The sequence below is a fragment of the Lacerta agilis genome, chromosome 1, assembly GCF_009819535.1.
Source record: "Lacerta agilis isolate rLacAgi1 chromosome 1, rLacAgi1.pri, whole genome shotgun sequence".
NCBI classification, from domain to species: domain Eukaryota; kingdom Metazoa; phylum Chordata; class Lepidosauria; order Squamata; family Lacertidae; genus Lacerta; species Lacerta agilis.
The window spans coordinates 110,630,435-110,656,523 of NC_046312.1; the positions used below are offsets into that span (position 1 = coordinate 110,630,435).

The 26,089-nt window shown below is 45.1% G+C and overlaps 1 protein-coding gene across 4 annotated transcripts in view; it reads right to left on the reverse strand.

Annotated features, from left to right (window-relative positions):
* Nucleotides 1-9,277: 9,277 nt before the first annotated feature.
* Nucleotides 9,278-26,089, reverse strand: part of UBE2E3 (ubiquitin conjugating enzyme E2 E3) — a 93,001-nt gene continuing 76,189 nt past the window's right edge. For 3 of the 4 annotated variants that reach the window (XM_033167092.1, XM_033167085.1, XM_033167067.1), the window contains 3 exons: nt 16,420-16,552; nt 10,681-10,828; nt 9,278-9,795 (listed from right to left, as the gene is read on the reverse strand). In XM_033167092.1, coding sequence (XP_033022983.1) covers nt 9,698-9,795; nt 10,681-10,828; nt 16,420-16,552 — 379 coding nt within the window. In that variant the 3' untranslated portion in view covers nt 9,278-9,697. The remainder of the gene's footprint in view (nt 9,796-10,680; nt 10,829-16,419; nt 16,553-26,089) is intronic. The other variant, XM_033167076.1, reaches the window with a different exon arrangement.

Genomic DNA, 26,089 nt, shown 5'->3' on the forward strand with positions numbered 1-26,089 from the left:
TCATTGAGGAGCACTAATTCAATAAGAGTACCCCCTAAACATTTGTTTAGGGGGTAAAAGCACTAGGTCTAGGTGTAAAGACTTGAGGGACCTATGGAAAATCAAGGGCAGATTGGGGGTGGTCGAGGGTGTCAGCTGGAGGAGAAATGGAGGTCAGGGAATTGGTCTGCTTCAGCAACTAACAACATATTATGGGGTGGTGGGGCATTAGGGTCAGGAAGATTTGAGTCACGAGGTTTGTGGAATGCTCTCTCCGGAGAGGCTCGCCTGGCGCCTTCATTACATACCTTTAGGCATCAGGCAAAAACGTTTTTCTTCAACCAGGCATTCAGATTGACTAACATTCTATGGCTTTTAAAATCTGTTTGTGGAAGCGGAGGTATTGGTTTGTTTCTGCTTTACTATGTATTTTGTATTCTCATTTTGTATTTTTCTTTTCTGTTGTGAACCACCCTGGGATCTTCATATGAAGAGCAGTATACATATATAAATAAGGATAATGATCCCATGCTATTTGGGGATGTTTGGGAGGAAGGAAGGACACTCCTTCCACACACACACACCATATATATCAATAAAGCTACCAATCCTGAATCCAAAATCTTTAGCAGTAAATAATCCAAGAAGGTGTGTGTAGGGGTGAACAATAGGTTTCCTTTTCCTTTGCTCCCTCCTGAAAGCTCACCCACTTTCAGGAAATTTGAATCATGCTACAAGCTTCCTCTTCCAGGTGGGTTGGGGCCCTGAATTCCTGTTGGGATTGGAGGGAGTACACTGCAACGTTCAACGTGGGTCCCCAATTGTCCCCTATAATACTGGAGCTGTTTAGAAATTAAACAGAGCCACTTAAAAATGAGGTAGCGGTTTCTAGGCACACAGGGTACAACCCAGGGAAGCAGAAGTTTGTTAGAGTTTATAAAGCAAAGTAACTTGTCAAGTGCACAACTCCCATCATCCATGGCGATTGGCCATGCTGTTTGGGACTGATGGGAGCTGTAGTCCAACCCACTCTCTGGAGGACAACAGGTGCCCTACTCCTGCCCTGAGGTTTGTGTTATGGTTGGGTCTCTCCCACAGAAGCAAGACAACGCTGGCAGCAATTAACTCAGGTTTTATCGCTCAAAACACACAAATCACACTGGAGCTCAGTCACTCAGTGCCGGCTTCCAAGTTTGCTGTTGCCGAGACTGAGGTACGCCCCTTCCTCCTCCCACTTACTCTACCTTTCCTGTTTACGCCTTTCATTAATCTTTGCGAGCTTACGCACCTGGGGATGAGCAATTTCCGGTACTTCTCCCTCTGAGTTTGAGCTACAGCTGTCAGTCGGCATCTTCTCCCTCGAACTACCCCCTCCCTTCTCCTTGTTCTCGGCACTCAGGCCTCTACTGCAAATTGGCTGCTCCTCCCCCCCTTCCGCATTACTGCCTAATTACCTCCGCCTGTCTCTCCACACTCTCCCCCCTCTGTCAGCAACGGGACGCAGCTGACATCTTGCACCCGATACTTTGGAATCCCAACACTGGACAATGCAATCCTATGCAGGGGCGTAGCAAGGTAAATTGGTACCCGGGGGCAAAAATAAATAAATTGTCAACCCCCCCCCCCAAGGCATGGGAAGGTCAGGTGGTACCCGGTGCAGAAAATTTCATTGATCCCCCCCGCAAAAATGGTTTTACGTTATTTCATATTCTCTTACAAAGGAATAATAACAAGTAATAATAATAAAAACTTTTATTTATATCCCACCGGCCCCGGCCAAAGTCGGGCTCAGGGTGGCTAACATCAGATACATAACCTTGGTATAAAATCAATCAATAATTAAATTACCTCCTAAAAACATCTCAAAATCAAATTAACGTCTAATTAGATGGCTTTCCACAGGGTTAGGGTTGGGAACAACAGTAAGTGTTCTCTGAACTGAAATTTCAGCCTTCATGACATAGGAAAACAGCCAAGTGAACAGCTATTTTGGTGGAGGAGGGTCAAGATATTAACAGATATGCATGAAATTTCATATAACCCCTAGATAAGATAAGATAAGACCTTCGGAGCAGGCATCTTCAAAAAACAAAATTTCAAAAAAAAAAAACCAATCCCCGCCCCCTTTTAAAAATTGTTCCTTGATAATTTGTCACCCTTCCATTATGGAACACAGGGTGGCCCTGCCACCCCCTTGCTACACCCTTGATCCTATGTGTTTCTACTCAGAATGATTGGATTCGGTCGACATCTGCGTGTGTCTAGGACTGTAGCCTAATTTATTTGCACCCAGAACAAGTCTATCAGATATAAGAAGAATGTCGGTCTATTGCAAGTAGATAATTTTTCCCTGCTCAAAAGTTGCAGTGGAACTGTTCCGTCAAACCATTGTTTATTGACCCAATTTCCCTTTCCCCTGGCTTTTGAGAGGTTCCTCTGATAAATAATGCATTGTTCACGTCGTATTCACTTATTTTCTTTATGTCCACTTTGTGTGCTTCAGAATAATGATTTCTCGCTAACCTCGGGAGGGTCCTTTCCTGCTGAAGGAGTACTTCCTGGTGGGTTAGTTTCAACCAGCGGTGGCTCACAAGGGAGGCGGAGGCAGTGACGTCCTCCCAGTGGGCTGTTGTACCCATTGGGAATGGAGTGAGCTCCAGAATGGTGGTGTCAGCCCCCTAGATATGCTAATGCTTGCGGGGCTGCGAAACCAGAGCTCCCCCAGCCCCATTGCTGTCTCTCCACCACTCAGCTCCAAAGAGTGCAGTGCCACCACCGCAGAGAGGACACAACTCCCTGAGCAGACCCTATTTTGTGTCACCACTGAATGTGAGTAGAATTGTCAAACAAGTAATCTCACATGAAATCTTAAGTTGGTACTGTTATTTCAGAAGACTGTTGCATGTCAGCTAATGCACATTTGAATCCAAGTCTTCAATTAAATATTGGACATTTAAGTGTGAACTCAAGTAAGATGATGATGATGTTGATTATTATTATTATTAATAAAATAAAATATTTATAACCCGCTCATCTGGCTGGGCTGCCCCAGCCACTCAGGGCAGCTTCCAACACATATAAAAACGTAATAAAATATCCAACCTTAAAAACTTCCCAGAGATCTTCTAAAAGTTGTGTAGTTCTTTATATCCATGACATCTGATGGGGGGGGAGCATTCTGTGGGGAGGGCACCACTGCCGAGAAGGCACTTCAATTGATTTCAATAGATCTTAAATTGGCACAAATTTGAAAGCAGTTTGGTTTGCTGGGCGCTATCTAGAGAACTTGCCCTTTTATGGCTTTGAACCAGGGCTGAGGAGGAATTAGCCAATGAATTATCTTAGCGATTGAATGTATGAGGTACCCTTATAAGAAGCCAGAAGGCTGGTTCATTTAGCCCACTGCTGTTTGCTCTCCCTGCCAGTGACTCTTGCTCTCTTCCCGGCCCTTCTTAAGTGAGATTCTTGGCCACGGTTTCCCATAGTAATGCCATTCCTGAGAGCTCCTGGGAGACAGTGTCTAGGTTTTGTACAAGCCGAAGTAAATCCGCCAGCATTTATTTCTTTGTCTTTAGCAGGCCTTAAAATGAGGGAGGGCAGTCTCTGCACAAGCTGTCTGTGGCATACAAAATTACTGCTATTGTGGGGGGCAACCAGAAAATGCCCGACCACAGAGTGGAATGAGTTGTTGTTGTTGCTGGAGGAAGTGAGTGTGTAAAGTCAGACACAATACTTTATATGTGGTTCACAGAGGTGCATGAAACACAGTGACAGGCAGGAACACCAGACTTTATCGCATACAAAAGCTTAAATGAGTAACCGGGCCTTTCTCTTGGACCTTAGAGCTCAGCTTAGTTTTGGCCTAAACTCGCAAGCAGAGCACAATGGCAGTACAGTCAGCAGCCGTAAGTGCAGCCAGGAGAATTCATTTTGCGCACTCCTTGTGAAAATGATCTCCCGAGTCGCCATCTTCCTCATCGTCGGCTAAAGGGTTTGGCGAAAATCTCTTGTCCTGATGTTTAGAGCTTGAGGCATAGGGGCTGTGAAGTGGGGTATGTCCCCCGACCTGCTCCAGGGGGTTGTGGGGGGCATGCCAGGGGGTATGATTTAGGGACGCAGGTGGCACTGTGGGTTAAACCACAGAGCCTAGGGCTTGCCGATAAGAAGGGCAGTGGTTTGAATCCCCGCGATGGGGTGAGCTCCTGTTGCTTGGTTCCTGCTCCTGCCAACCTAGCAGTTCGAAAGCATGTCAAAAGTGCAAGTAGATATATAGGTACCGCTCCAGCGGGAAGGTAAACGGCGTTTCCGTGCGCTGCTCTGGTTCTCCAGAAGCGGCTTTGTCATGCTGGCCACATGACCCGGAAGCTGTACGCCGGCTCCCTCGGCCAGTAAAGCGAGATGAGCGCCGCAACCCCAGAGTCGTCCGCAACTGGACCTAATGGTCAGGGGTCCCTTTACCTTTAAACGTGTGTAAAATATCCTTTCAGATCTTTGAGCATTCATGAGAGCAGGAACGCTGTCACCATCTACAGTCACATTCGGTTTGTTTCCTCGTACGTTTGGCTGAACACCAGAGTAGCGCTATTGTGACGCTCCTTGCATTATCCCATTATCAGAATGCTATGTGTTTTCCAGGCCAAGGAGAGTCATGGCTGCTACCTCACTTCCTGTCACCCGGATGACAGAACAGCTAATGTCTGAACTTTGCTTTAGAACAAAATGGTGCAGGTTCCTCCCACAGTGAAGTCAGAGGCACACCCCCCCACCAAAAAGCAGACACACATTCTCGTTTAACAACTAATTGATTTATTTAACAATACAAATTTCTTTCTACCACTTGGTGTAAGCAGAGAAAAGTTCAGAAACAAAATTATTATTATTATTATTAAGTTTAAATGTTTACACAAAAAAACCCCAACCTCTTACTTCAGTAAATATAAAATTTACAGACAAAAAAAGAAACCTACATGAAAAAAGAACAGGGTTGTGACAAACTGATGACAGAAAGGGAATTCAGACTCAATAATCAAGTGTTTGGTAAAGAGGACAACAGGCAGTAGTGAGGAAGCATCTCACTTCGAAGGTTTCTGAAATCTTGAGGTGCAAAATGAAACAAAGTACATTAAAAACAAGAACAAGATTTTTAATTATACTCTATATTTTGCGACATAAATATTTGAAAGCTTTGTAGGTCACATATTTAATATGTGAAATATACAATTTGCGGCTCATTGTAAATCCATGGGAGTGTTGTACATGCAAAGTAGGTTATGGGTGCATTTCCCCCCCGGCATACGGGAACCAGCAAAACGATGCCTGGAAGTTGTAGGGCCTTAGTTCTCTTAAGTTATAGTGCAAATCTACAAAGCATGCATGCAGTGTAAACTCCACTCATTTTAGTGGGACCTTCCGTGATCCACTGAAATGGATGGACGTTGCCTAGCAGAAGCACCTCACAGATCACACCCTATATAATGTGCTCCCCATACAAAATGAGATGTAGGCCTAGACCTCACTGAGGTTTTTAGTGCTGCAGACTGAAGTCTGTGGCTCATATGACTGGAACTGCTGGGGTAGCTCATTCGGTAGAGCATGAGACTCTGAATCTCAGGTTCGTGGGTTCGAGCCCTACCTTGGGCAAAAGATTCCTGCACGGTAGGTAGGGGGTTGGACTAGATCAGGGTTCCCCAAACTTAAGTCTCCAGCTGTTTTTGGACAATTACCATCATCCCTAGCTAGCAGGACCAGTGGTGAGGGATGATGGGAACTGTAGTCAAAAACAGCTGGAGATCCAAATTTGGGAAACCCTCAACTAGATGATCCTTGGGGTCTATTCTAACTCTACAATATTGAGAAGTAATGTAGACTGAATACTCCCATGTACACAGAAATCTAGCAGGCAAGGAATACAGCTAGGCTAAAATCCAGCCCTCCGACATTTAGTTTTCTATGTAGAGGGAACTTTTTTTGTATCATTCAAATCACGAGTCTCTTCTCTATCTGCAGTTCTGAGGTGGCCCATCCCAGAAACAGCCTGGCCACCTCAGTGAGGACTGGAAAACAGTGAGAAACGTAGTACAGAACAGTCTGTTTGCTTCTGCCAAACCAGACAGAACCCAAATTTTGCACTGACTCTTGCATCAGGTTCTGAGATCGAACCTGAGCCGTTAACAAATCCCTCTCAAATGGCAAGTGAAAACGGCCTTCGGATGAGAGGTAAAATTGTTTCAGAATATGTAAGTATAGAGAATTAAGGAACATGGGTCTGGTGATGCCAGACACGGAGATCAAAGGTTTTACAGGCATGAACCTGCAACATGTTGGAAGTCCCTGCATTCTGACAATACTTAGAAATCGCAAATACTGAAATGCAACTTCCAATAAATGCAAAGCGCAGAACTGTTAAACGGAGGAGGTGCTCCGAAACTTCCCAAAATGCACAGCAGATCTGGTGGGTGAGGATTACAGATAGCAAATTAGTCATAAGGAAGCAGTTAAGGTCTTTCTGTCTCTAAGCTATGGGCTGCATCCAGTTGGCACCCCTTTGCTGACAGAGGGCCCCTTGATCTAGTGGAGCCTTCTGAGATTGAGTTGGTCTTCAGGGATTTCCACTCTCACTTGATGTTCCAAAGGGTACTCCAAGCCTCCAGTGTGGATTTTGGGAGGCTGGACTGTAGGGAAGGTTCGGCAATTGCCCAAGAGCTCTTTTGATATCTGCTCCAGCTGACAGAAGGCCCTGCTGGATCAATGAGTCTTTCCACCCATAGAGGGATATCAACTGGAAGCAACCCTTTGTCACCACCACAGAGAACGCAAGGAAGAGAAAGTTGCAAGAATTCATGCCTGTGTCTAAGACTCGATTCATGCATTGTTCTGCTGAGTTTATGGCTTGCATTGGGTGAAATGTAGATACTTTTACTGCATGGATCTTTTTCAGTTGGACAGCTCAGTTGGTTAGTGCACGGTACTGATAACGCCAAGGTTGCAGGTTCGATCCCCATATGGGACAGCTGCATATTCCTGCATTGCAGGGGGTTGGACTAGATGATCCACAGGGTCCCTTCCAGCTCAACAGTTTTATGATTCTATGAGGGCCAGTCACACTAACGAAGAAGGTGGAACGCGACACAGGAAATAATTGTAATCCAAGCTGATCTAAAAATCCACAGCATATACTACTTAACATGGAAGGAACAGAGCAGATTGGGGGTTGAAAATTAAGCTGAAAAGTCATGTGTGAATCGGGCCTGAGCAATCTCCCGTGTGGAAATTGTGCAAAAACACTACTTTGGAGAGATTCCATTAATTTCACTGGGGCTTGTGCAGGAGACCGTCCTGTCGGGTTGTATTCAGAACGACTAGTTAATTAGAACCTATGTTTCACTTACAAAAGTGCATTTTGCCTCCACTATTGTTATTATTAATATTAATGTTCTAGTTTCCGATTTAATAGCTCACTGTTCATTCCACTTTGAGAGAAGCGGGCATATACAGCATGCAGCCAAGCTGCTTCGGAAGACAGTTTAACGTGATTAGATAAACTGCAATTTTACACCTCCGTCTAAACCACAGAACTGCCTGCAATCTGATACAAGTTATAATCTCAGCAAAATCCATAGCGCCTTTTACGGAGGGGGGGGGGGAATTAAGCCCACCAATTTGAAAACCTTTCCATTTTGACTTGCACAAGCTAGCTCGTTTATGGTAAATTAGAGGGAGGGGAAGAAGAGAATGAACTGTTTAAAAAAAAATCCACAAGGAAACCACATTATAAGGTGGGTTGCTCGAGGATTTGCTATGAAGTAGCAAGGCACACAACTGCCTTCCCCCAGCCAACATTTGTACCCCGCCATTGGCCCTATCAATAAAGGATGACTGCAGATGGTCATTTACCAATATAACCCGTTCATAATATGGAATGCATGCAGCCGCTTAATAAACTTGTTGAGCGCAACAAGTTTATTTGTTTGGCCAAGGGGAGAGAAGAATCGTATCGCTCTCTAACTTCTGATCCGGGGAAGAACTGTGGCTAAGAGTCTCCTAGACATTTGCACAGGCGATACCAGGTCCTTACGTGAGCACACGGTAGCGGTCCGCATCCATCCACTGCAGCAAACCCATTTGCACGGACGTCGCCATATATTAAGCATCCACTGCTCCTTTAAATACCGTGCAGGGGCCAAACCAAAACAGTAGGCGTGTGATTTGCACTTGCATGCATGTTATTAAAATGGTGAAAAGCAGGCACAATAGGAGGGGGGGATTTCAATCAGGACCATGGAGAGAGATGGTTTAACCGTTTCCTCCCTTGCCGTGGTCCCAGTAATGGCGCCGCCAAAGCTCTAAGTCTGTGGGGAGCTTCTAACCCTGGACTGATAGCAGCTTAGAGGTGTGTGTGTGTGTTTGTGCATATGGATTTTCATCAGGACTGTGGCAGGAGAGGAAAGGGTTATTCCACCTTTTAACATGCCATAATTCTGACCCCCCACCCCAACCCACTTGTTGCCCCTCTTGCTGCTTACCATTCATTTATTTCAAATACTTGCATCTCTGATTTTTGATGCATTTACCTTTCATGGCTACTGACAAGTTAAAAAAAAAAGAACAATACAAAATAAATAAATGTAAGTTCCTGGGGTGTGGGGGGGAGTGACTTATGATGGCTCCAGGTGGTTGTGGGATGATGATGGGACCTATCCATTCTCCCGGGCCTAAGATATTGCTGGTGCTTAAGACTTAACATGCAGAGAACTGGAACAGCAGAAGGTTCAGCATGAGATTTGTCCCTCAGGAGCACCAGTCAGAGGCAAACTACAAGTCTAGACAAGAGCAATAGACCTCATGCTCGGGTTTTTACTTTTCCCCTCATGCTGGCTTTCTGCTTGTGGGTGGGGGCAGGGTGGGCACCTGTCTCTAAACAGCCCTGCATTCTAACCTGCTGCGGTATGCTTTAGATTTTTAGCTTCAAATACGAAAACAAAGAAACTATTCCTTTGGGGGGGGGGGAACATGTTTATTTGTGTTTGAGATGATACAGTGGATGCTCTCTTCTGAGCTACAAGGTGGGGGCGATGGGAGGGGAAGGGGGCGAAAGGAAAAGAAAGAAAGAAAGAAAGAAAGAAAGAAAGAAAGAAAGAAAGAAAGAAAGAAAAATAGAGGGGAGGGGGAACCCTTTCATTACAAACCGACAAAGGTAGAAGTTTAAAACAGTTTTCACAACAGCATGTACCACATATCGGAAATAGATCTGGGCTTAATACAAATGACGTAATTTCCTAGTAATCTACAGCTACCTTTAATAACTTCATACAGATAATGAATTAGGCTAAAATGCACTATAATATTTGGTTGACTTCAGGAACGGTATCCTTAGTTACATCACAAAATACATTTTGATATCCCAAAGAAGCAAGACTTGCAAGTAGGCGTTTTAAACATAACTAATCTACAGCTACAAAGTTCTACTCTGGATAGCGTTTACCTTTTCCTTTCTGTTTCCTTTTCTTCCCCCCCCCCTCGTGGTTGGGGAGGGGAGGGGTTGGGGGGGGGTCAAGGGAAAGCGATATCCCCGTCTTCGAAAGGATAAAAGCAGAGAGTAGAATCAGTATAACATATACACAGAAGTCCGTATTGTAAAGGCTATAAAGATCGGTTGCACACTGCAGGGGGCTGCCTCCGTGCACCTTGGCGCCGCACACCAAGCAGTCGGGGGCGTGGCTTATGTCGCGTATCTCTTGGTCCACTGCCTGGCTATCCTGTCATGCTCGGCTCTGTTGGTCAGGTACTGAGTAGCTATGCTTCCTACCAGAGGATCAGCTGCAAGAGTTGGGTGCATGGGGAACGGGGTGGGGAGAGACGACCGGGGAAGAAATGGGAGAAGAAGGAGGGAGAAGTCACGTCAAGATCAGAGACACACCATCACAATATTTCGTCTCACCACACTTGTTTCCAACCTAAGCTGCAAGGCAGAACCTCCTCAAGCATGCATTGTTCAAAAGATAAGGTGCCGGGAGGAGGATGTGGACCCTTCCGGACAAGAAGCAATTTTTTTTGTGTGTGGTTTGGTTCTCCAACAACCTCTTCCTTTTCTCTCTCAAAACTCTCCCCTTCCCCTGAACATTTCAAACTGCAATTTTGTGGAATGGTGCCCCCAGCACTCTCCCAAAATTCAAAATGTCCCCACTGGTCCAAAATGGTTGGCAATCCAAGTCAATCATCTACAGCAGCCTTTCTTATTCCACCTTTTTAAAGTAAGTTAAGAGCTGGACAAACCTAGAACTTGGTACATGGGAAGGTATCTCAAAGGCTTTGCAAATTTTGTGATTTAATCTTGAGCAAACTGGGAGCGCCGAGAGTGCATTCTGCCATTAAACTGAATGCAAAGTCTGAATCTGCAGCCAATTCTACTTCAAAGTCCAGGTATTCAGAGGTTTAAACACAATCTGAACAAAGAGGATCCGTTTCCAGGCCACCCTGTGTAAAAGGAAAACAACCCACCTTTTCAACCTGAATTTATCTCATCCCGGTCTGATCCCACATTTATGTAATTGTTTACACAGTCAATGTACTTTGAACAATCTCCACCCCCCCCCTTTTTTTACAACTGAGGGTAGGAATTGTTTTGACTCTGCTTACTACCCAATTAGTAATTCCTGTCCTTTCAAAAATAAAAAAACCAAACCAAACAAACCATTGCCTTACCAGGATTGCAGTCTGTCAAGAGAGAACAAATAGACAGCAAGACCTTTGAAATAGTTAAAGCAGGGCTCCAGTTGTCTTTCAGAATATCCAGACAGATGACTCCTTGACTGTTGATGTTGCAGTGATAGATCCTAGTGCGAAACGTAACCTAGAGGTAGAAGTGGGGGGTGGGGGTGGGGTGAATTGCAGGTGGGGGGGGAGAGAGAAAGAGAATCATTACACGCTCTTCATGCACAGCTTGTCGCCAGCTTTTTGAAACCAGCCTTGAATTATTCACCCTCTGTGGGAGAATTTTTTTCCCCTATAGACCTTTCATTTCATTTCATTTTTTTGTTGCCGCCGCTCATTCTGTGAGGCTCATCTGAAAAGTGGTTCCCCGCCACTGCCACTTTTTCAAGCAGCTGTCTTGACTCATGTTTGCCATGTAGATCTCAGTGTTAAAAGCTTTATTGCGGTCCCCCCTTCCCCTCCCTGGCAGGCATACAGCATTTTGAAACTCCACTTTGAAACCACCACCACAACATCATCATAGGGAAATTTATTTTGTATTGTCCTTCTGTGCCTGGGAGGCAGTCAAAACTGGCACTCAGATGACTAGCTCCGTTCCATTTCAGTGCATGTTAAGGCCAAAACATCAGAGAGAGAGATAAAGTTATATAAATTTGCTGTATGATCGCTGCAGAGGAGTCTGGGGTTTGGGGAGAAGTGGGTTAAGGAGCCTGTGTGCAACTAAGCCAGTCCATTTAAATTGTTAGGGGAAGTTTAAGTCAATAGTTCAGGGTGGCTAGAAAATAGCTGAAGACAATACAGTCGTACCTTGGTTCGCGAACGCCTTGCGAGTCGAACATTTTGGCTCCCGAATGCCGCAAACCCCGGAAGTGAGTGTTCCGGTTTGCAAACGTTCTTTGGAACCCAAACGTCTGATGCGGGTTCCGCATCTTCCGATTGGCTGCAGGAGCTTCCTGCAGCCAATTGGAAGCCACGCCCTTGGTTTCCAAACGTTTTGGAAGCTGAACTGACTTCCGGAACGGATTCCGTTCAACTTCCAAGGTTACCACTGTAATAATAATAATAATAATAATAATAATAATAATAATAATAATAATAATACTATTTTATTATTTGTATCCCACCCATCTGGCTGGGTTCCCTAGCCACTCTAGGCAGCTCACAGCATATATAAAAAATTGTAAAACATCAGACTTTAAAAATTTCCCGATACAGGGCTGCCTTCGGATGTCTTCTAAAAGTCAGATTTTCAGTTGTTTATTTCCTTGAAATCTGATGGGAGGGCGGTTTACAGGGTGGGCACCACTACTGAGAAGCCTCTTTGCCTGGTTCCCTGCAACCTCACTTCTTGCAGTTCTGCCAGAAGGTCCTCAGAGCTAGACCTCAGTGTCCAGTGACAAGCACTCCAGGCGGCTAGAACCATCAGGGCTGAGGGAAAGGGCCAACTAAGGTTAGGTGTGCCTGCCAGGGGGCAAGGACATTGGAAGATTCAGGGCGGACAAAAGGTAGAATCATAGGATTGTAGTGTTGGAAGGGTTCCCGAGAGTCATCTAGTCCAACCCCCTGAAATGCAGGAATATTTTGCCCAACATGGGGCTCAAACCCACGACTCTGAGATTAAGAGTCTCACACTCTACTGACTGAGCTTCATGCAGCACATAGTTGAACTGTGGGATTCAAAACCACAGTATAGGCAGTGATGGGCACCAACTTGGATGGAGAGCAGAGGAGCGAATCAGGCCAACATAGGTGCTTGTCATGGGCTCTGGAGGACGACTACATATTTTCCAAGTTTCCCTAGAGTGATCTAGAAATGAAATGAACATAATACTGTTCACAATACTTTGGAACAGGAGATCACACACACACACACACACAGACACAGAGGTTTGCATGGGCATAGGGACTATTCTACTGAACCCTGGATAGTCTAAAACTATCACATGATCTGTCTGGAAAGAATTTTTTTTTATTTTATTCCCATGGGGGACTTTCACAGATGGAACAGGGAGCTGCTCGTCTTCAAAGGACTTCAAGAACACTTATGTTTTCCCATTAGACGGCATCATTATGTGTGAGGCCCACCACGCTCTAATTTGTGTCATCATTCTGCTTTAATTGACTTTAACATTCTGTACAAACCCAGCGCAGAGTTGAAATGCATTAGTTACAGAAGGAATACTTTATGGCACAAAGGGTAATCCAAACTCTTAATGGCACCGCACGCTGAAGGAAACAAACAAACCGAAACAGCAGTCCTTTCAATGGTTCCCCCTTTTTCTTTTTGCAGAGAGCGGTGCTTTGTAAAATAGTAATAGTAATAGTAATAATAATAATAATGCGTAACTCTGAGCAACTTCGTTCTGTTCCAAATTCAAGACCAGGCTCTTTGGCTTTTGAAGAACTGTGAGGACAGAATTCATTTCCTCCCTTTGCTAGGCCACGTGGGGACAGATGGACAGAGAAAAAGATCTACTGTACACGATCCGGATAAACGCACAATTAGTTCCACACACAGGCTACCCTCTGCTGGAACAGACCAAAGACCTCTCTAATTTACCATCCTGTTTCCTCATTTTTTGGAAGTTCGCAAGCAAGAAATGATGGCAGAGTCACATCTAAAGGGGCCTTTGGGTTGGGGTCCCCCCAAAAAAAACCCAGTAGCACTCCATGCTGCATGGCAAACTATCTAGGAACTTTTGAAAGCAAGCTTATGTGTGGAGGGTTTTTTGTTTGGTTTTTAAATCAAAAAGCCCACTGGGGATACCAAGTCTCTTGGGTATGTCAAAAATAGCTCTTTGGATTTCAGCCAGAATATACAACTTGTTAGACAAGGCACAAGACGGCGGGGGGAGCAGAGGTGAGGAGTTGGGATCTCGGTCCCTTGATTTCTGCGACGTGTCTTTCAGCAGATTAACGAGCTCCGCAAACCTAACATTTTGTCTTATTTGTACAACAGCAGATTTCTGAATCTTCTTCATCAAACATCTGCTACGCAGCTGCAATTTTTTAAGCAAACATTTGTGCTGGCATAAATATCTATACGATATGTGCGAGCGCATGAAATTACACTTGGGACAATTTTGTGTGTCGTGTTTTCCATATTCCCAGCCCCCCCCCCAAAAAAAACAGGGTTAGACAAACAAATCACTAGCATAAACATCGTTTTGCAAATGATAAGTGATTCCAGCACCAAAGACTTAAATGCACACAACTTTAGTCTTGTAGCTCTGCACAGGGTTGGGGGAGGGGACAAGTATCTTCGGGGGGGCATGATCCATATTGTGTCCCCTGCCCCCCTCCCCGCACCTAAGATGGGTTTCCAACTTGGAACAGGCAATAGCCATTTCTCAAAAAGTATGCTATACAGTGGTACCTTGACTTACGAATTACTCAACATACAAATTTTTCAACTTACGAATGGACATCCGTTGGCGGTTTTAGATGGGGTTTACTCGACTTACGAATTTTAGATGCGGTTTACTCGACTTACGAATTTTTCCGAATTTTTCGTTTCCAATGCATTCCTATGGGGAAATTGCTTTTTCCGACTTACAAATTTTTCGACCTATGAATGTGCATTCGGAACAGATAAAATTCCTAAGTCGAGGTACTACTGTACTTAAGTGTAGAGCTATTCAAGCATTATTATATGTAGTTTGGCCCTAATTTTCAATTGGTAGAACAGCATTAAGACCAGTATTCCTTTTCAATTTTTTTTTGATAATTAATATCAAGATGCAGTTTTTGAAATAGAAGGTTCCATTCGTTAGACCTTGCTCTTCCAAGTGATTTAACCCGCCTTGTTGCAGAAGCAAAACAATGATGACAGATTTTGACAACAGTTACCAGAAATATGGGTGGAAGTCAAGCAGTTCTCCATAATCAAAAGCACATTATTTGAGATTAATGAACAACTTTACAATTCAGCATACATGTCACAAACCCTTAAATACTACTGCAACCAGTGGGACATAAGGGACTATACAAGATTTCACAAAATATCCTATTGTCCTCAACCTCTCAGTTTGCTAATTGCTTCGTTTGGGTTTTCCTAATTCACGAGTACTTTCGAGTCTATTCACACTGGTACTTTTCTGTTCAGGTCACGTGAATGCCAGCTAAGTGCCAACGAATTGTGGTCAAGATTGCAGCAGGTCAGAGTTACTTTCAGTTTTAAGTTAAACTGCCTAAAGGTAAGAACTGGCTTTCAACACCCTCCTTATACGTTTATGGGAACTTATCAAAATCTCTGTAATTGGATCAAGTGGTCCTACGATGTTGCTTATGCAGAAAACGATGATGATTGACACAAGTCACTGCATAACCTTCAACGGGCCACTGCAGAAAACCAGGATGTGTGTCACATGCACAAGATTACACCCCACATCTTTCGGGGCTGTGGCAAAACATGTGTTTTTGGGCACTGTGCTCTCAAGAGCACCCCCCCCCCCCCAAAACAAGATGTCCCGATTGAATCAGTGCAGTTGAGAGGTATGGTCACTCTACTAACTTCAGTTGCTGAAGCTGCACTTTAGCTTGCTAAACCAAGAGTTTGACTCCATTCTCACATGAGGCCGAGGCTCTTGGTTTAATAAACTATACTTGCACATGAAGCCTGATCGCTCCTCCCCTAGAGAGAGGTGTGGGTGGGAAACAAACCAGAAAGGATATAACTTAATGCTACAGCCGAACCCAGCATTGCGGTTTGTTTTGCCCTAACAAACCACTATTGCTTGCCTGCCCTAAGCCATGGCCTGGTGTTGACTTATTGATCGTATCTTGTTAGAGTGGAGGCAAACCTCATGATCCCAGGGTTCAGACCTAACACTAAGCTGTCCCCTTCCTGCTTTACTTACCTGCCTGTGTCAGATAAAGAATGAAGTAGACGCAATTGGGACTGTGTGCACAGCATGGTTTATTTATGCTAATAAACTTAGCTTGCCATTAAGTATGATGGCCACAGAGCACAAAGTTAGCTTAGTTCAAGCTGGCTGTTACACTTCATTTCATCTCAGAATTTCCCTGCTTTATGTAGTTAACTCGCATCGCTCTAATAAAGCAACTGCTTCTTTGCAACGGTTAATTTTCTGTTTCAGTTCGAGGCAGCCGAAACACGGAGGTTTAGACCGGTGTTTCCCAAACTTGGGTCTCCGGCTGTTTTTGGACTACAACTCCCATCATCCCTAGCTGGCAAGACCAGTGGTCAGGGATGATGGGAATTGTAGTCCAAAACAGCCGGAGACCCAAGTTTGGGAAACACAGGTTTCTCAGGGACTCTAGCACACTAGGCAGTATACTCACCTGATTGAAGGCTGGTAGGAGATGGGGAACTAAGAGGATATTATTAGCCATGGAATAGAATCACAACCATAAACATTCCCTAAACTATCTAAGGGGGGTGGAGGGAGATTAATAGCTACTGGCACACTAACAAAATCCATTCCCCCCCCCCTCAGGAAATTGCCAACCCTGAGTTGTAAGTTCTGCAACACACTGAGTGCAAGTTAAATGTGGATTCTTGGGTTGCATATTGTACAGCTTGGCATGGTCACCGGTTTATTTGAGATCCTGGGCTACGCTTGAAACTTCAGAGCTGCGGAGTCTTCTCTTTCCCCGACAGTCAAATGTGCAGGCGTCTCATGAGCACTGGTACAAATGTGAAGAGTGGAGATACATTCAAGGATGGAGAAGCTGCATATAAAAATACAGAGAGCCACAAATGCTTACCTTTGGTGGTTTAAATGGATAATCGGACGAAAACGTGATATCCAGAAAGAAGACACCACCTTCATACACAGAACCCGGGGGACCGAGGATAGTAGATCTCCACTCGTAAATGTTATCGCCTTTAGGCCCAGCACTGTTGAAATAAAAGAGAGAGGGGGATAAACAGAAAAGTGATCTGGATAGTTCCCAGGTATTGATAGTCATTACTCATTTCATTCTTAAATTCTCATCAATGACATCTGTTGTCATTGGTGTGGAGCTTTCGTATGAGTGTGCTATGAATGAAGGAAGGGCGCGTCAACTGTGCTTCTGCCAATGTTTTCAAACACAAAACCCATCTTTGTCTTTTATGATATTTAGCTCTGTGGCCTTTTCGTCTGCTGCATTTTCCGGTGCGTGGGGCATTCATGAAAGAAAGCTGGGGGGTGTGGTGTGAGGAAGAGGGAATGCCTTAAAACACAAGGACTACAATCCAACACAGGGAGGGGTTAGGCCTACTTAAACCCATTCATCCACCCCTCACCATTTACGTCCAACCTTTTCTTCAAGGAGCTAGCGGCAGCGTGCATGGGCTTATCCCAACTTATCTGCACAATCCTACAAAGCCGGTTAGGCTAAGAGAGAGAGTCACTTGCCTACGGTATATCCAGCAAAGCTTCCAAGCTGAGAAGGGATTGCAACCCAGGTCTCTCTGCTCTGGTCCAACAAGACTGCAATCCTATGCCCATCTGCCTGAGAGAAAACTCCACGAAACACAGCAGTACTTGCTTTTAAGTTAACTTGCCTAAACCTGTGCCAAAAGGTGCAAACCAGACACAACTGAACGGCAAAAACAACAACCTCCCTTCGAATGGCTCTCAGCTGTAAATTAGGGCTCAAAGGCAACGATGGGGAGCCAGTGGCCCTCCACTTGTTACTGGACTCCAACTCAACATCATCCCTGGGAGATTTGAGTCCAACCAGATCTGACATACCAGGGATATCCCAGTCCTGCTCCGAGGTAACCAATGCAGACATTAAAAGAAGGTTTTCTTGCTTGATCCTGCACTGCTCTTGCGGTTTTGCCATACAGTCAGTTCCAAGTAGTTTCCCTCGGGTCCTAAAATACTACAAATGCTTCTTGAATTTGTTCACTCGCTTCCTGAAAAGCCTCCCTTGACCTCCAGAACGAAGATCTGGAAGAGTGGTGGTCAGATTCCTCAGACCATCGCATTATCTGACAGTGAAAGCACCGGCGGTGGGAGTGGGGATATTATACAATCTAATATAGTTCCGCAGGCCATTTTGGATCCCAAGTGCCTGTATAATATAGTTGATCAGTTTTATAGATATGGACAGCTATTAAAGGATCCGCCCAATACTTATTTTAAGGCTTAAGTGCTCACCGCATTACAATAATGTAGCAGCAACGATACCACTGTTAAGCTACCCCCCCCCCGAAAAGCCTATTTTGACAGAGGAACCACTATTTTTATAAAGGAGGCTGCAAAGTTACTGAAAAAGCAACTTAACATTGTAAGAACATCTACATTCATAAGAGGGCCAAATGTCCGCTCTGCTTCCTTCCTTTTTAACACTGATTCAAAAACAGTTTCCAAAAGACTTCACCAAGTAACCATTTTTTTTTAGAATAAGGCTTCTAAAGTATTGTTTATCACAAATTTTATATGGAAGCATCAAGGCGGTCTTACGAAGCTCCCTGTTCAAGATTTTTTTACACCTCTCCCTCCTTCCCAAATAAACTCTTCTGCTGTTATGAAATATGACTGGCCCTCCATGGCCCTGATGCAATCATAGTGCATTAGTGACAGATTTCATAGAATCAGAGAACTGGAAGGCACCCTGAGGTTCATCTAGTCCTTGGCACTATCAGGAACATGCTCTAACCAACTGAGCTTCCCCAAGTGAGCCAGTGTGATGTAGTGGTTAAGAGCGGTAGACTCGTAATCCGGGGAACCAGGTTCGCGTCCCCGCTCCTCCACATGCATCTGCTGGGTGACCTTGGGTAGTCACACTTCTCTGAAGTCTCTCAGCCCCACTCACCTCACAGAGTGTTTGTTGTGGGGGAGGAAGGGAAAAGCGAATGTTAGCCGCTTTGAGACTCCTTCGGGTAGTGATAAGGCGGGATATCAAATACAAACTCTTCTTCTTCTTCAATGCCACCCACCCTGTTGCTGATCGGAGGGGTTATAGCACAATGAAAGCAGGACAAAAAAAACACAAAAAACAGAACGAACCCAGAACATTTGTGGTATGCAAAGTTATGGGATTTCTGCACCAAGTTACAAGATATGTTTTGAAGGGAAATGAAGCAGTCCAACTGCCTCAAAAAAATAGTATTGAAGGCAGGATCATGAGCATAAATCATGAAAAAGATGTCTGAAGGAAAAGGCTCAAGTGTTTTATTTCCAGGAGTCATTTAGAGAAACCTATCTGGGAACAGAACTAAGTTGATAGTGAGATGGGAACAAAAGGTAGTTGGAACGGCATAACAATGTTTATTGGAGGCGGGGGCAAAAGACGAATGGACTCCTTTACATGGATTTGCCATCCCAACCTCTAGATCAGTGGTTCCCAACCTTTTTTTGGCCATGCCCCATCTAAGCATCTCTAAAATCCTGATTCCCCCCACCCCCTGGCATATAATTTTTATTATTCAAAAAGTGAACTCCTATTCCCATGGAGGAAGTCTAAAAGGGACTAAACAAGCTTCCAAAGAACATGGCATCCATGAAAGAGAAAAAATAAAAGAACGAAAGGACAGTTGCAAAAAAAAAAAAAAAATCACTTAATAACTCATTCTCAAATTGCTCCCTGTGGGGCGTGTGCCCCACGTTGGGAACCACGGCTTGAAATCTAGGCTCGAAATCTGGAAAGAGAGTGGGGTACAAAACTCCTGCAAAATGACTTCTGGGACACCTTGCTGTACCCTGTTATTCCACATACTTTCAGGAGTGGGTGATCCTTTTGTGACCCGGACGATATTAAGACCACAACATCTGGTAGTACAGTGGTACTTAATTCGTTCCAGAGGTCCGTTCTTAACCTGAAGCACCACTTGAGCTAATGGGGCCTCCCGCTGCGCCGCCAGAGCACGATTTCTGTTCTTATCCTGAAGCAAAGTTCTTAACCTGAAGCGTTATTTCTGGGTTAGCAGAGTATGTAACCTGAAGCGTATGTAACCTGAAGCGTATGTAACCCGAGGTACCACTGTATTTCAGAGCAATCAACAGTTGCTGTTTAAACTGTGCAACCTTGACAACAGAGGTGATTCAAATATACTCAAGGAGAATTAAGACGGAGAAGGGACAGCAGGGCACAATGCCTAAGTAATTCACAGGTTGCTCGGTTAAATTACCGTATTTTTCGCTCCATAGGGCGCACCTCATTTTTAGAAGAGGAAACAAGGGAAAAAAATATTTTTCTGGTTTTCTCCTCTAAAAGCCCTGGTTTTTTTGAGGATCAGCTAAAAGTTTTGCAGCTTATTTTGCAAAGGGGGAAAAGCAAAGAGGAAAGGCCCCATTTTTAAGGGGTTGAACTCACATTTCTGCAGCTTCTAAAGGAAAGGGAGCCTTTTCTACGGTTTCCAGACAGATAATCTAATCAGCCAGTCACATGTCGCTGGGGAAAAAAACAACCTCCCTCTGCAGCACATTCAACAAAGCAGGGTGGGACTGAAAGGCAGCTGGGGACTCTTTTATCTCTCTCCCGATCTCTTGCTGATCAGCTGCTGAGCGGGGTCCTTTCAACACTCCCTTTTCTCTTTATAAAATAAAAAGCATGGTCCTCTTTTGGCCCCCGGTCAATTCAGCTCCAGGGACCACCATTCGCTCCATAAGACGCACAGATATTTCACCTTACTTTTTAGGAGGAAAAAAAATGCGTCTTATGGAGCAAAAATACGGTATTCCACCCACGTTTCTTAAGTTTGCTAACAGAACAAAACAGCAGAAGCAATAATGCAAAAAAAAAAAAAAGGTTGGAGAAATGTAGAAATATTTAAATCCCATGCACAGGCCATCCGGTGCTCCAATTAACTCTTTGACACCCATTAAGCATATATCGTTTAATTAGCATTAGGCTTGGAAGTCAAATTTCAGTGGAACAATTCAATTTTGGCACAGGTTTCCTTAATGGCTATTTTATAGCTTAATGCAGAGGTTCATGCTCCTATATCATCTGTCAGCTACCTTTCCTTCAAACACACCTCTAATAGCTGGATGCAATTCAATCAGTTTAACGAAACAGCTGAATTGACTTAGCAACATATTTCAGCCAAATTAATCAGTCACAATTAAGGTTACAGCCTCTAGCCGTGTGCCAGACTACCTGGTAATCACTCAAAGAGTCAGAACAAGGGCATCTATCAATTAAATAGTCAAACATCTAAGAGCAATAATTCCTAAGTTACTATTTACAGTCATCTACTGCATTACCATTAGTGCCACTTAAAATTACAAGGGTTGTTCCTAGAGGGGGAAAGTCTACTGGGGGGGGGGGAATCCATGTATTCTAACCTGGCAGGTGCAGAAGGCATTTTTTTCAGAAGCCTGACACGTCTGCCTAATACCAGACCTGTCTTCAGATGGATCAGGGTGATAGTATTCTTCCCCACTGCACCGTGAAAAAGGATGCAGGTGGCGCTGTGGTCTAAACCACCGAGCCTCTTGGACTTGCCAATCAGAAGGTCGGGGGTTTGAATCCCCACAACAGGGTGAGCTCCCGTTGTTCAGTCCCAGCTCCCGCCAACCTAGCAGTTCAAAAGCATGCCAGTGCAAGTAGATAAATAGGTACCACTGCGGTGGGAAGGTAAATGGCATTTCCATGCGCTTTGGTTTCCGTCACGGTGTTCTGTTGCACCAGAAACGGTTTAGTCATGCTGGCCACATGACCCGGAAAGCTGTCTGTGGACAAACGCCGGCTCCCTCGGCCTGAAAGCGAGATGAGCGCCGCAATCCCACAGTTGCCTTTGACTGGACTTAACTGTCCAGGGGTCCTTTACCTTTACTGTGATTTCTGTGGTAGTGGGAACCAGGGGAAAATTGAGGTATTTGAAATATCCAAAATGCAATAGCCCCTGATCCCCAAAAGTAGGATTTTCCCTCGCCCTTCCCAACTGTAGTCTGAGGCACCCTTGGGTTCTCAAAGCTTATCATGGGTCCTTCAAGGAGAACAAGGGTAAACCTCCTTAGAAAGAGCTGCTGCCCAATATTCCTAACATCCCTCAGTAATACACAGCTGTAGGACGTGTGCCCTGGGGTGAACTCTCAAAATGCATGTGTCAGGGACTGGCTGGATGAGGAGGAGTGGTGGAAGCCGCCTGAACAAGAGCCCCCCAGGGAAAGCGCAGAGGAAGAGGATTCGGACCCTGGCTCCTGCTGGTGGGAAACCAGTCAGAGGAGGGGGGAAAGCTGGGAAGGGCTGGAGGCTGGCAGCTTGGAGGAGGAGGAGGAAGAGGGGGAAGAAGAGGAGGAGGAGGAGGAGGAGGAGGAGGAGGGGGAGTTTGGATTTGCTATCCCGCTTTATCACTACCCGAAGGAGTCTCAAAGCGCTAACCTTCTCCTTTCCCTTCCTCCCCCACAACAAACACTCTGTGAGGTGAGTGGGGCTGAGAGACTTCAGAGAAGTGTGACTAGCCCAAGGTCACCCAGCAGCTGCATGTGGAGGAGTGGAGACACGAACCCGGTTCACCAGATTACGAGTCCACCACTCTTAACCACTACGCTACACTGGCTCTCAGGAATCAGACTTGACAGCTCCACCACAGAGCCACCCTGACAGGTTCTCTGCTGAAAGCCTGCAAACACCCCTTCCCTCCCCAGAACAGGGTATCTGTTGCATGCCACAGAGCAGAGAGCCAGGCGGAAACAGAGAGGGTCCCTTGGGGCTCGCCGTAGACGGAGGGAGGGGCCTGATACACAGGGTTGGAGAGTGAAAGTTGGGGGGGGGGAGTCCAGGCAACTGCTTCGTCTAGAGAGAAGCAACCCTTAGGAGTCTCCATGGGTTCTCTGTTCTGCTTCCTTAACTGTAAGTTGACCGGCGTGTCACTGTCTTTCTCTGTTCTGCGAACGGCCTGTTCTCCCTGTCGGCTCCCTGACAGCATGCAGGTCGCGCCAGCGCCTTGTGTGAACTGGGTGTGCACCCCCAGAACCCTCTGCAATGCACAGACAAGTGAATGTGGACATGGCTCCCTCGAGGCAAAACGTCAGCCCTTTAAAGCACAATGAAACGGCACCGGATTCCACCACACAGTGAGCTTGATCAGGCTCGGCTCTTTGCCCATGTAAGCCCTGCACTGCCTACCCAGACTTGGCAGTGGTTTTCCAGGGTCACATGCAAAGGTCTTTTCCATCACCAACCACTGGAGATGCCGGGGACTGAACCCATGTGGTCCCTCTTCCTGCTCCGCGTGGATCCTATTTGATTTTTATTGATGTAACTTATACCCTGCGTTTGCTCTCCGTTTTTAGGAGGCCTTTGCAGGTTCATAGAAACGCTTCCTAATTCAAGGGAGCTCAATGCTGCCTTTTCGCAACCGAGCTTATCTCCCACAGAACCATTCTCTTGCAAATGCCTGCTGGGATGGGGAACCGGAGACATTGTGTGCCAACCCAATGCAAAGAATAAGATGTATCGTATGAAGAGGTGCCACAGAAAATCACTGCCATTCTAAGAAAACCAAATACACTCCAAGGCTTAAATCTTTACTTTGGAGGTTTTTTTTTTTTTTTTTGGTTTTTTTTTGCCTCTTTCAGGATCTCTTTCTGTCTGCTGAGAAAGAGTGCAACTAAGCCTAAATCCATGCCTAAAAATACAGACAATCTTTGCTTTTAGGGAGACAACCGTAAAACCATAACAATGAATGCAGCCTCCGTACCTTTCCTATCCCTTGCTGTCAGTGGTGTGGCATGGGAAGGGCCAAAGGGTCAGTTGCCCTGGGCACAAAATCCCTAGGGGTGCGGAATTTCAAAAGAAAAAGAAAAAAAGTATCAATAACAAATAAAAAATAGCTCTGAGAATGGAATGGAGTGTCCTGGAAAGAGGCATGGAACTGGCTGGCTGGGAGTCTAGAACAGAAGCATGAAGCGCTGCAACATTTAGTTGCAGGCCCTTCTTATAAAGGGGTGGTGGTGGTGGGGCAAAGCTAAGGCCTATTCTGTGGCCAGGATAGCAAAAATCAAATGCGTAAATCCGACGGCATGGTGGAAGTGTCAGGCTTTTCCCAGGTCAATCACAAGAATCTTCCTACACTCTCTTGTTCCAGAGTCAAACTCACGGCGTGGATTCGGGAGCTGCTGTCTTGGAAATACTCCGAAGTGCAGAAGCTCTCTCTGGAAAAGAGTGTGAGGGTTTGTTCCCAGTTGCTGGGCTGTATTGAGCTGGTGTGATTCGGGTGGTCTGAAATATTATTAAGACAGCTGCAGCTTGAGTGGCTTACTGGACCTTGGCACATGCTGGAAAGAACAGTTTCTTGTTACAAGAGAGCTTTTTCCAAAGGAAACTTGTAGGATATATATATATATCCCAAGCATTTAGAAAGACTGTAATGTGTGCTTGTAAAGCTCTTAAGAATTTTCCACTTTTTAAAATGTTCTTATTCAAAAACCACTCCTGATCCCAGAATTCCTTAAGCACTTAAGTGTTACCTTACTAGGTTTAGCCTAACAATCAATCTGGTTCCATTTCTGACAGCAGTCGGCTAGATTCACTTGGGAAGCTCACCAGCAGGGCGTGATTTACTATGTTTGTATTTATTTTTTTACAAAATCTTCAAATTGCAGAGTTCGAAGGGACCCCAAGGGTCATCTAGTCCAACCCCCTGCAATGCAGGACTCTTTTTGTCCAACGTGGACAAAAACCTACAACACTGAGATCAGCAGCCTCTTGCTTTACCAACTGAGCTATTCCAGGTCGATGGGATTATAACTCACTTTACTAAGAAATTGTACAGGGTAAAAATCGAAACATTAGAAACGAATGCAAAGCAGGCAGTACGTTCAAAGTACAATTAAAAACATTCACAAAGCAACGAAGTCAGAAATGAGGTTCACAGACCAAGGCTGAATCGAGACAAAATTTAAAACACTGTGAAAATGCTTTTTAAAAAGTCTTAAAATATATATTGAATTTGCCATTAGCTCACCATTGCCATCTAGTGTCACGTTTGTATAATGCGCTTAAAACACACTTAAAACTTTATATTTGCAGCTGTATAGCTGAGTCCCCAGACCTAAAATGCTGAGAGAAAGGGCAAAGTATTTGTTTTGGAAGGCAAGCAGCAATTGGGACAGGCAAACTTCTTTTGCCACATTCTTGTACTCTTTTTGTAGGCATACTGTGATCTGGCTGCCAACACAGAAAAGGCTCTGCCCACCATGCATATCCACCGCAGCGCAGATGTCATGCGGGAGGGAGACGTGCAACAGGCTTCAGAAAATCATCGCAGAAGACGGGCAAATCCATATTCTTTGTTGCATTTATCTCCCCGTTCCTAGTTCATCCCGAAACACAGCTGAGAGACGGAGCCTGGCCCAAGGTCACCCAGTGGGGATTTGAACCTCTCCCAACTCTTAACCCGACACTCTAACAACTACAGCACACCAACTCAAGGGATCAAATTAATATGACTGCAACAGCACACATGTGTTTTTGTCCGCAGCATCTGGCTATCAGATCTGGTTACACTTCCTCTGAACGCAGAGAGTCTATATAACAATCAGGGCTAGCAGTCAGGCAGATCTATCTGTAAACCTGCTTAATCCTTTTTTTAAAATGCCATCTATTATGGTGGCTGTCAGAACCACCTGTTGCAATCTGATTGAACTGCAAACGGTGTCTCCCCCACCATCCTTTGAAGCATCTATCCCACTTCTTTTTATTTTGCATTGTTTTGCTGAATATAAAAAAGGTAAAGGAGCCCTGGACGGTTAAGTCCAGGCAAAGGCGACTATGGGGTTGCGGCGCTCATCTCGCTTTCAGGCCGAGGGAGCCGGCGTTTGTCCACAGACAGCTTTCCGGGTCACGTGGCCAGCATGACTAAACCGCTTCTGGCGCAACGGGACACCGTGACGGAAGCCAGAGCGCACGGAAACGGTGTTTACCTTCCTGTCGCAGCGGTACCTATTTATCTACTCGCGCTGGCATGCTTTTGAACTGCTAGGTTGGCAGGAGCTGGGACAGAGCAAAGGGAACTGACCCCCGCCATGGGGATGCATACCGCTGGCCTTCTGATCGGCAAGCCCAGGAGGCTCGGTGGTTTAGACCAGTGTTTTTCAACCTTTTTTGGGCAAAGGCACACTTGTTTCATGAAAAAAATCATGAGGCACACCACCATTAGAAAATGTTAAAAAAAATTAACTCTGTGCCTATATTGACTATATATAAAGTAATTTTTCAATTTTTCCCACGGCACACCAGGCAACATCTCGCGGCACACTAGTGTGCCGCGGAACAGTGGTTGAAAAACACTGGTTTAGACCACAGCGCCACCTGCACCGAATGTGCTGGATGGATATGCCAAGGAAGAGTTCTGTGGCATTTAAAAGCTTGCTGAAACAAACTACTATCATAAAACAAGGTAGCATATTGCAGCCACAATAAGGGACCAGCCAGAACCAGTCCTGTATGGGCCCAGTGGAGGGCTGTGCAGACAAGGCAGTGTTGGAGAAGA